The sequence below is a fragment of the Amphiura filiformis genome, chromosome 10 (genome assembly GCF_039555335.1).
Source record: "Amphiura filiformis chromosome 10, Afil_fr2py, whole genome shotgun sequence".
In the NCBI taxonomy this organism is placed as follows: domain Eukaryota; kingdom Metazoa; phylum Echinodermata; class Ophiuroidea; order Amphilepidida; family Amphiuridae; genus Amphiura; species Amphiura filiformis.
In genome coordinates this window covers 32673675-32685923 of record NC_092637.1, presented here as the reverse complement: position 1 = coordinate 32685923, position 12249 = coordinate 32673675, and the positions used below count along the sequence as shown (strand labels likewise).

Sequence of the window (12249 nt, the reverse complement as noted above, 5' to 3'; positions counted from 1 at the left end):
TATGTGTGCAATACTTGACATGAATATTTCATAATAATATTAAAAAATCAAACAAATGGACATGCATTTCCAGTTGAAATCCAAACACATTCTATGGAAGACATCTTAAGGTGGCTGCTGTGTACTCTCAGACATGCATGTAGTAAAAGTGCAGTAACTTTGTAATTATTCACACAAAACATATAAAAGTATACATTTTTATGAAGGCAAGACATCAATAAATCTTAATATAAATACATATTTGGGGTAAAAAACAACAATTTTGGAAGAAAATCACAAAAAAGTGAGTTTTTGGCAATATTTGTTAGGTACATCATAACAAAAAAACACTCTTTCCAAAATATTTTATTTTGTTTTTAGCTCAATCTTCAGGCTCCATTCCAAAAACGTTTTTTTTATTTTTTTGTTATTTTTTTTATTTTTTGAGATATTGACCATATAAGGCATCAAAATGAACTTTTAAAATTCAAAAACACCTATTTGCACAAAATGATGCCCAAAATCGGAAATAGACCAAAATATAAAAAAATGAGAAAACCGTTTCTTGAGTCGATCATGCTTTTTACGATGATCATATTTGCTTACCTATAGATGCTGTATTTATTGAGTTATGAACATGAACATTGAAATAATGGCAGTTGAAGTTTAAAGTGGTCACATTTTGCACTTTCATCGAATCTCACAGGAGAATGCGACAGTTTTCGCTTTTGTAACTTATATTACGTGAACATCGGGTAAATCCACAGCCCCTTGAGAAGTTTGAGCGAAATCCATTCATATCTTGATATTTAAATCGGGGAAAGAACTTGAAAAACCCACATTTTATCAGCTAAAACGGAGCCATTTGACCACTAGGTTTTTGTGAAATCAGTGCTTCTGTGGTGTTTCCATAAGATGCGCCGCGCATGCAGATAAGCGTCGCGTATGCGTTGCGTATTTGTGCGTTAACAAATTGCGCGATACGCAACGCGATGAGTTGTTGCTGCGCATGTACCTTGCTGGTACAACAAAGATTTTCTTTCCTTTTCAATTTCAAACACGAGTGGAATAGTGAAATAAAATCCTTAAAATATTGCAGTTGGAGTTTACAAATCTGGATTTTCATTCCTTGTATTTATAAAAAACATAACAAGGTACAAACATATCATAAAAACTCAATTTTGAGAAAGAAACAATGGCTAGAGTACACAGCCGCGTTAATCTTCCAAACAGGGGGTGTGAATTTCAAATGGGGTTATCTGAATGGGCGACTCCAATTGAAATGATACCCCATGTGTAGGAGATTATGGTCATGTCTTCCATATCAACGTGTTTAAAGCAAAACCTCCCTTGTAACATGTTGGCAAATTTGTTCAAGGGCCACAAGCACATCTAGGAGGTTTTTCTTGCCCAATGACATAGAATGTTATGTGTGGATTTCAGATAGAATAGCTAGCCCATGGATATTTCCCACCTGATATGCCAATTATATTCTGATCAGCAATCTCGTCCCCACTTATGTACCATGAAAGACTATGGTATCAGTGCAAAGCCCATATTTGTCTCATTGATCTGCCAAATATTAGGGCTGAAACCCGGGGGGGGGGGGGGCCCCTGGCATGCCCGTCCCCAAAACCGGTGATAAAAACATTTTTGGCCTTGTGGCGGCGTCAATGTTTTTAGAAAAAAGGGTGCTTTTCAGGTTTTGACGTTTAGGGTATATTTTTTCAACTTCAGTGGGTTTGTTTAATAGAATTTATGCTGTTTAGGGGTCCATTTTAGTTTCTTACGCCGAATTACGCCATATTTTAGGGGTAAGATTTAGAGAGCCTTACGCCAATAAGGGGTGAAATTTTTCCACACTGATTACGCGCGCCATTTAGGGTCCATTTTTGAGGTGCTGGGACGAAAGCTGGGGCTGAAAGTCTGTCCACCCGTACAAAGATCATTCATACCAATCTGAAACAATTTCATATTCAGGGATTAAGGCTAATTTGTTACAATAAATCAAATATATTGAAAGTGCTGAAACATGAATGTAAATTGATATTGGATTCAGTTTTGGGTGATTTGGAGCGAGTGATATTTAGTGTGTAAATCGCTCATGCTAGAAATTGAGTTTGGGTGAGCAGTGGCGAGCGAGAGCGATCGCTCACTTGCCTCAAACGGCAAGGCCTTTTGAATATTGTGTGGTAATTTCATAAAGCTAAAATAATCCCCAAAATTGGGGTTGGTAGGGCCGGCAGAACAGGCGTTTTTTACCTAATACCACAGTTTTTCATGATACTCATCAGCGCAAATAAAATTAAGACCGCCTATTTCCAAATCGCATTTAATTTACTAGATATAAAATATAAAAACAAGCATCTATTCAGCCTGAGAATCAAAATTGAGGTAAGAAATAAATACATTCATTGCATTGAAATTTTTGGCTGATTTGCAAGGTTCCTATAAATTCAAGTTTGGGTTGGTAGGGACCGCACAACAGGGTTGTTTTTTTGCCTATACCATACTTTTTCATGGTACTCAAATAAAATTAAGCCCACTTTATTTCCAAATCGCATCCTAATTAACAAGATGTACAACAACTCGTCATGTGACACTCATCAAGATCAATAACATCAGTTTGAAAAAGGCTTAGCGACCGCAAGCCGAAAGATTACGTAAGTGAACATTTTTGTTGTGAGAACAGTCATAAATTCATCAATATAAGATGTATAATGTATAAAATGTAAAAACAAAAAAACAAGCATCCATTTAGTCTGGGAGTCAACATTGAGGTGAAGTGGAGAATAAATTCATTCATTGCTAATTTAAATTTGGGGCTGATTAATGCAGTTCCTCAATTCAAGTTTAGGTTGGTAAGACCCCCGGGGGGTACTCAAGTTTGATTTTGGTAGGGACGTGCCGCTGAGAATTTGAAAGTGGACCCATAAATATACCAATTTTTCAAGAAATTTGGACCTATTGATATACCAAAAGTCAAAATTTTCGGCCAAATTTAACCCAAATTGTCTTAGTTTTTACAAATTTTCTCAATTTTTTTGTGGAAAATTTCGAAATTTTGGCTAGATTGAGGCAAAATTAGGCTAATTTTCGAAAAAATTGAAAAATTTTTGAAAAAAGGACCCATTCATATACCAAAATTGGCTTAGAAAAAGGGGCCATTGATATACCAAATGGCCGAAAATGATACCCATATTAGCGGCACTTCCCCGTATGGTCATTTGTACTAAGTACCCCCTGTAAGGCCCACAGAACAGATTTTTTTTTGTGTGCCTATACCATATTTTTTCATGGTACTCATCAGCGCAAATAAAATTAAGCCCCCTTTTATTTCCAAATCACATTCAATTTACTAGATACAAAATGTACGTTTTCAGCCTGGGAGTCAACATTGAGGTAACAGTGAGAATATAAGTACAAAAGTACATACATGGCAAATTGACATTTGTGATGCAATCAAGCAAAATGAGTCTGATGTCGGGAATATTGATTTTGAGATATAATCAATAATAGTATTCAACTTAGGGAACAAACCAAAAGATCGATGACGTCCTATAAACGTAATAGTTTCGCTTTCTCAGCTGACCCCCTCCTGCCAGAAACGTAATAATGAAATGTTGAAAATTTTGACATAATAATAATGACACATTCTTCAGACCGATGTTTTTGTACAAACGTAATCAACTATTTTTACCCCCTCCCTCCCTAAACGAAACTAGTTTCGTTTAGGACGTCATCGATCTTTTGGTTTGTTCCCTTACTTTGTTTTTTATTGTTTTGGGCAACACTAAAATGGCCATATATCTCTGGAACCGTAAATCTAATTATGATGGGGTTTTCAGCAAAATAAAGCTCTGGAAATGGCTTACAATGTATATAATGAGATAGCTTTTGATCGACATCAGACTCATTTTGCTTGATCGCATCACATTTTAGGCTGATCACCACTTCAATTCAAGTGATTAGATCTGCAGCTCTAACAGAATACACAATGCTTTTATAAGTAATATGATTTATACAAGTAAATTATTAATTGTAGATATTCCAGATTTGGTTCTATAGAATCTCATTTACATAGCTATTATACAAATCATTTGAGTTGCTAACACTGAGAAACCTTTTGGTCGGTATGCACAAAAGAGTTAGACCGGGTCTAACGTTAAGTAGAATTTAGTTCCATCAGGAATGATCCTTTACTATTATTTCCTTCCATAGTAGCTAGCAAATTCTAAAGATTTTAATGCATAGTACAAAAGTAATACAAAATAACTTAAGCAAATGTAAAGGAAAATGTCCTTTCTCCTGAGACTAAGTTCCAGTTAGACCAGGTCTAAATCTTTTGTGCATACCGACCCTAGTGTCTATAATGAAGCAAAAAGTCTAAAATTGGCAGTACAAGGAGGGAATAACTACTAAATTTAGACCACTTTTTGGGCAGTATATCCCAAATAAGCATTCACCATACAACTTTATTTATTTTCTGTGTCAATAATAGAATATTGATTTAAATGGAATTAGTAGTTATGTCAAGGGAGCCCATAGCGCCATTAAGCGAACGTTTATGGTAGATGAAGAGGTAAGCATTAGTTTGTGGTTTACATATTAAGGATAACAAACTATACTTCAAAGAAACATACATTATCAGGTGGAGTATTCAGAGATTTTGAGTTGAAACATTTTGGCAAGTATTTGTTTTTGTAAATCCTACATGCACATTTCAAAAGTGTCTGGAAACCCATTTTGGCAAGTGAAATGAATTTAAATTGTGTCCTTTCCAAGACTCCTTTTTGGGATCCCAAAATCCATAATTTATACATTTTATTGGAGTTGCAACTATATGGATATACTTATCTAAAGTTTGTTCGACTTATATAAGGCAGAAAAAATAAGCCTCATAACACCATGTATTGATATAGAATGGCGTGCACACATTTTGGCGCATTGCTTATGCTAGCTGTGCGTTGCATAATGTGTGACCAGCGCAAACTTATGTGAATTCATGTGAGCGTGAGTTGGGACTTTGACGCGCGCAGTAACAAAAGCCGAATAATTTTCATCCTTATATAACAAACTTTAGCATCAGAATGAGATTCCAAGAATTGTACTCTTGTTACGATTGATGCAGTAGTTGGCTAATTAAGGACACTTACATGCAATGGAAAAATCCTTAATTTTAAATTCTGAGCAAAACAAACATTTTCCCATGTATATTGCTCACCATGCCAAATCTATATATACTGTAAAACCTTGTCTACAAGCATATAGAGTGATTTTGATGAAGGCTATATTAAAAGGAAGTAGCCATAAATATCCCAATGCAATGGATTGGTCTTACAATAGTATTGTTTGTATATGCTTGTATGCTTTTTGTCGATGGATGGCGCCTGGATTAATATAGCCTTCATCAAAACTCTATATGCTTGTAGACGAGGTTTTACGGTATGTGCAATTCTTGGTCCACGCCCTCACTATTATTACAGCGGTGCTTTAATGTACAATAATGTATAAATGTAAACTTAGAAAGCAAATAATTCCACCTACACCAAAGCTTAATTAGTAGCCCTGTGTCCCACCATAACTTTCATGTATTAATTGTAACTTGTCATGACATATAATCCCGGGGGTTGGGGGGTTGGGTCACTCCCATTGTGGCCTGTACACCATCCGCGATAATCAACTTTTGAAAAGCACCCTAAAAAGGATTTAACCCTTGGCTAAACGATACCCTAAACAGGTAAAAGCAGCGCCTGTTTTCACAAATTTCATACCCTAAATTTCATTTCCGCGTATTAGCAATTTTCCAATTTTTCATGTTAAAACACGGTACGCGCGTATCGTGCCTACCCACGCGTTTTTACGCGTTTTTATTATCGTGGATGGTGTATATGCCACAGTGGGAGTGACCCACAGGCATATAATCTGACCACATCAGACCAAATGTTGAAAACTTAGTTTTTACCATTTCCTAATCATTTAGTTAGTAACTGCCAGTAATAAAAGTCAAATTTTTATATTTTTGCAATTTGAGGGAAAACAGGTCAAAAACATGCAATTTTGCATGTTTCTTACAATAAAAGTTACTTCATAATGTTAATATTTTTCTGTTATTCTTGGTAATTGGCTATGAAAAAGTTTAGGAAATGTGTTTTCCAAAAATTAGAATGCATAACTTGAAATTAGTCTTTGTACAAGTCTTTGGGTTTAATTGTCACAGCATATGAAAAACACCATAAAATGCATGTTTTTGGCCCTTATTTTCCAAAATTGACCATATATAAAAAGTTGACTTTCATTGCCAGTTAGAAATAAGTAAAGGATTAGGATTAAGCTATATTTCATTTGGCAAAACAGGATAATATTTTTTAAATCCAAAAAAATTCAGTGCTGTATTTTTATGGAATAGGGAGCAGTTGTGCCCAATCTCAATTTCAATTTGGTCTAATTGGATCAGATCCTGTAACATTTAAGGTTATACGGGGTATTGTCACGGTTGTTTGATGGGATCATTATCAGGTTTTCAAACAAAACATCATGTACAACCAAATTTTAGGCTTAAACAGCTTAAAGTGATATCATGCTAATGTATACAGATGCTTTTGAGTCATTCTCAACTTTAATGTTCCCTCTTTTACAAAATTATTCACTTTTATAGCATTTTTAAAGCTTTTTCGGATATAAAATGTATCTGTTAATGACAAAATTGGTGGCGCTATATAGTTACTGGAAACTGCTCTTTCAAGCTTTTAATACAAATAATTCCTTTTATTGTTTGATAAAATATATTTATAAAATTTCCTTGTTGCTTGTTTCACCTAATCCAGCTGTTTTAATGGCAGTATTAATCACCTACCCCTTGTAAATAAAGAAATATGATTTAGGATAAATAGCGCCATCTATAGTTTGCATTTAGTTAATAATGAAGCCAATTCTGTATACATCAAACAACCGTGAATTGTTGGTCTAAGCAGCAAAAAAAAACCACGATTTTCATTATCTGAATCAATATATTATTGAAAAATAACACTGAAGTGTTTTGCAAAAGTTCATTCTACAAATCATATCCTTTGAAAACTTGCTTAATTTATTGTTGTTAATGAGTTATGTACATTTTACAAAAGTGTTGTTGTTTCAGCCCTCTTTACAACTCAAGAACCACAGGACCTACAAAAGTATATCTGTGATATTTGAATTCTTCTACAAGCTCGCTATGAATTGAGCAATGCAATTTTTGCTAAAGCTCACTACCATTCGCAAGATGCTGTGAACTACTTTTTTTCTGCTTCAACCAACAATACATCATATACCCGTAAACAGGCCTGTAACCAGGATTTGTTGGGGGTGCTGATTTTGAAAAAGTGGATGGGGGATTTTGATTTTTTTTTCAATATGTGGACCTTTTTTTGACCAAAAAGGCATAAAAACTGTATTTTTTCACTCACTTTTTTGATTGGGGGCATCAGTCTCTCCCTAGTTATGGGCCTGCATATACAATATTTTGTTGCAGGGCTTATTGCTTGTCCAAATTTTTTTCTTACTAAATGGTAATTCGAGCACATATCACTAAATTATTATTAACACTGGTCTTTAAAACAATACTGATACCGTAAAAATTCATTAATACGCATATGTGCCTATTAACGAGTTGCTCAGATAAGAACACATTTTAAGGGTAGTTTGTTACACTTTTTCATTTTTTTTCTTTTAATTTACAAAAATCTGTAACACAGATAATTGTAAAATAAAACTTTTTAATTTTTTTTCTTTTAATTTACAAATATCTGTAACACAGATATTTGTAAATTTTGTAAAACAATTTTGAAAAAATTCACCAATTACCGAAAAAATTTGTTCTTCTCCAAGCAACTTTTTAATAGGTACATTATGCTTATTGATGAATTTTTACAGTATTAACCCGCATTATGTGTTCTTCCTTCTTGTAAGCATACACAAAATCAACCTACTGTAAAGACTCATTGTCATCATCCTTTGGATGCTCCAGCCGATCACAAAGATGTCTCCATGCATGCACAGGGATCACGGCAAGCCGCGAATATATCCGTTCTGCTATAATGCCCTCATCATACCCTAGCATATGTTGCATATACATGTAGGTTACATATGAGGTGTCAGGTGTGCAGATGTTCCGGTCTCCTTTTGTCATGAGTTGTATAGAGAGAATATCTTCTAGCAGGGTCTTCCTCCGGTAGACAAAGGATGTACGCCAGGAATGTCTGTCACAATTCCTTACACAGTCAGCGGATAAGAGGTTCATCAGTGTTAGCCATGGCATTATTATGTGACATGATCAAGGGGAATGACTCACATGTCAGCAATTTTCAATTAAATTACGACTGCTACAATATCAGCGACATCCGACTCATTCCCCTTGATCATGTTACATATGTCAAGACATTGAGGAATTACGACACCTTTATTCCGTAAGCTGTATCCCTGTCGGATACTAGGCCAACTCCGAGTATGCTAACATGAAGTAATAATACCGCATTGTGGCACTACTCCCATGAGGGCGCTTCAGTTATAAGTGGACTCCTCTCGTTTGGGTCATCTTTTAATGTTTCTTCTTTAACCCTAGGTTTCCTTCTCCTGTGTAAAAAAATAAATGTGAATTATAGGTGTTTAGAGTAGAGTATTGAAGTAATCCTGTGTGCAATTTTTGTTCATTTTTATGGAGAGGATTTTAAGATATGACCTTGTGAAAAATTATAACTTTCTTTTTGAGGCCAGTTTACTTTAAAAAAAAAGAATCCTGACTTACCCATATCCACACTGATACTCCCAGACTCCAAAAAGACCGATTACAAAAACAACTGAAATATTGGCACACGCAAAATATGAAGCAGCAACAGGGAAGCCATAACGTTCTGTCAGGACTCCACCAGCAAATGGCCCCATGAATGCACTGAAAAGAAAAAAAGTCTTCTTGGTCACAATAATAGAATGCAAACAAGCCAACACAAAATAAGATGGGTTAGTGTAGTGATGGGTTCAATTCCCCGCATTGCCACATGTGAGTTTGGTTGTCAATCCATGATAGTCCTCTCAGGTTTTCCTCCTGGCGCTACAGTAATTTGATCTGAATCTAAAATTGAATTTCTTCCCATATCCCTGCACATCGTCATCATCCCTATATCTTCGTGTCAAAAATTGCTGTGATAGTACAGCGAAACCTCTCGTTTTTCAACAGCTACGCATGGCGATTTTGTTCGAGATAGGCCGAGCGACTCAGGCTAAGCATACCATGACTATCATATGAGATACCACAGAGTATCTTTATTCTACACATTATTACGATTTGTGCATGCCCTAGTACCCATGATGTTTCTATTACAAGAAAAATCGATTTGTTTTCAGGTAAAACCAGGGTTTTGTTTCCAGTACACAAACTCGAAAAGCAATACACTAATTAGTGGGGCATTGCAGCTTGCTGTGGATATCTTTTACTGCATTTTATAAGTAAGGATTTTGAAATCCAAAGTAAAAATTGTGATATATTTAATTTTGAGAATTAGAATTATACTTTATAGGTATAAAGGAACACGTTTAGCCCATTCAGTTAAGTTCCAGGTGCAAGTCCTAAACACAATGTATATGTAAACTTTCTTTATCTGTGTCAATAATAGAATATTGATTTCAACGGAGTATTGAGCTGTATGGAAAAAATATTTATTTATAATACAGTGTGTTGACACTGTTCCATCATAGGTTGGCATCCCTCTAGCCTCTAAGCAATATTGAACTTTGCCTGGCTTCAAATAAATAAAAATATCTACAAGTGCTCTATTTTTCCCTCCAGCAACTTACAAACAGGGCGATGTCCCGACTCTCCAAGTCTGATCTCTTTAGAAATAAGGGAACAAACCAAAAGATCGATGACGTCCTATAAACGTTACTAGTTTTGTTTCTCAGCCGACCTCCTCCCTCCCTGCCAGAAACGTAATAATGAAATGTTGAAAATTTTGACATAATAATAATAATGACACATTCTTCAGACCGATTATTATCGAGTATTTTTACCCCCTCCCCCCTAAACGAAACTAGTTTCGTTTATAGGACGTCATCGTTCTTTTGGTTTGTTCCCTAACACTTACCCTAATGAGAACATTCCATTAAACAGACCAGAGACAATACTCTGTGTTGCTAAGTTATCAGGCATACCATACCAACTGTAAACAAAGAGTAGGAAAATAATGAGCAAAATAACGCTATTGGTATGCAGGATTATAAAGTGGGGAATAAGAAATGCCGATATCACAAATATTGTGATGCGATCATGCAAAATGAGTCGGGAAAATTGGTTTTGAGATATAGCCAATAGTAGTGCACAACTTCCTTGTATTTTACTGTTCTGAGCAGCACTAAAATGACCATATGTGTACATCCATATCAAAACGATGCACTTGTCGGCTGCTACATGTGTCTCATTTCACATAATAGCTAGGAACAAATATCAGACTTATCTCAAGCAGAAATCACTTCAAATCATCCCAAAGTCACATGGTTAACTTAGTAATGTTCTAATTCCCAAACCATGTGACTTGGGGATGATTTGAATGACCTCCCAACCTTGTCATCTAGATTTTAAAGGCGAGTGGGTAATCACTCGCTAGCATGATGGTGGGTGAGTGGTTGAATTTTCACAAATACCATTTATTTATGTATGAAGTAGAGTTTTGGTCTTAAAACGGTATTTATGAACTTATGTTGAAATGCGCGCGAAGCTTGGAGAGGTCACAGAATCGATTAAATGCTGAATTGGCCGATTCAATTGCTGATTTTGGGAGATTCGCAGCGAGTGATATTTTGTGTCTATGGTGAGTGGAAAATCGCTCGCTAGAAAACGAGTTTGGGCGAGCGGTGGCAAGGCCTGACCTCCACTTGTGATGAGTCTGGTATTTGTTCCTAGCTATTATGTGAAATGAGACATATGTAGCAGCCAACATGCGCGACAAGTGCATCGTTTTGATATGGATGTACACATATCTCTAGAACAGTAAGTCTAATTACGATGAGGTTTCCAGCAAATTGAAGCTCTGAAATTGAGCTCAATTGATTGATTGCATTATGCAGTCATAGAAAATGAGTCTGATATCTTAAACATATTGCATACACAAATACATATGAAGAGCTTGTTTCCAAATCATGTTAAGTCCACAACCACATGTTTCTCATTTACTTGTGATACAATCACAATTACTTTGACAAGTTTGACATTAGCAACAATGAGTTGCACCATCAGCAAGCCATTATTTACCACAACAATGCTGTGTAACAATATGCAGATTGCAGGCTATTGTTCTCATTTGGGAACCAGAGGCCTCGCACAGCATCCACTGTTCGCTTTGTAATGGTGCATCCAACTTAAATTACTAAACCTATAGCATCACAACCCATTGCAATATCACACAGGTAAATCAGAAATCAAATCATGTGTTTGTGGACTTTAACATGGTTTGGAAACAAGCTCTTCATATCATATACTTCAGTACTTACAATGCTGTGGAAAGTAAATCTAGAAAGATAGGAACGAGTCCACATCCAATCGATATACCCAATAAGCCAAGTCCCATGCATATAATCCACAATTCACTGAAAAAAAATAACATCAAAAATTTCAATCAACCACTGTGAGTACTATTATATACTGCGCCAATAAAGTATCCTTACACTTGGAAAAATAATCACAATTTCAAAACTGAACAATATTGGGGTAAATTTGTTTTTTAATAGATACACTATCTAATCATGCACATTATGACACCACATTGAATCCAATGTGACTTCAAGAAGTAAAGTTACTAGCAAATGTTTATATGGCTTTAATGTAGTATATATTTATTTTATTTCTTCTGATTACTTTTTTTTTCTTTTCAGTAATTAGGCAGCTGGGCCTTTGATGAAGTGCTCACAATTTGGGAAGCCCTGATTTAGTGTCACTTACTTGGGTAATTTTAAGACTGATGACGGTCCCATTAATAAATACGCCACACCAGCTGCATGAAAACCTAACACAATCATCAGCCGAAGTATCCTCTGAGGAAACAAGTCGATAACAAAATGAGTTACATAGGGCAAAGAGGGGCATTAAGTACCATATGGGGCATTAAGTACCACCCAATAAACAAGTAATTATTATGCATATTAGGGAATCAAATATACCTTGTAAGAGTTGTTTATAATAGCTACTCATTAAAAATGATCAGTGCTTATGTAACACACATGTTAGTTGCTCATCACAGTGTGACC

At 35.5% G+C, this 12249-nt stretch overlaps 1 protein-coding gene across 3 annotated transcripts in view; it reads right to left on the bottom strand.

The window, feature by feature from the left end:
• The window catches only part of LOC140162760 (MFS-type transporter SLC18B1-like), a 223089-nt gene that overhangs the window by 193603 nt on the left and 17237 nt on the right, over positions 1–12249 (bottom strand). For 2 of the 3 annotated variants that reach the window (XM_072186054.1, XM_072186055.1), the window contains exons 10-14: positions 11945–12036; positions 11497–11592; positions 10095–10169; positions 8762–8905; positions 5843–8589 (exon numbers count right to left, since the gene is read on the bottom strand). In XM_072186054.1, coding sequence (XP_072042155.1) covers positions 8499–8589; positions 8762–8905; positions 10095–10169; positions 11497–11592; positions 11945–12036 — 498 coding nt within the window. In that variant the 3' untranslated portion in view covers positions 5843–8498. Of the gene's footprint in view, positions 1–5842; positions 8590–8761; positions 8906–10094; positions 10170–11496; positions 11593–11944; positions 12037–12249 lie in introns of those variants that run through there. The other variant, XR_011860341.1, reaches the window with a different exon arrangement.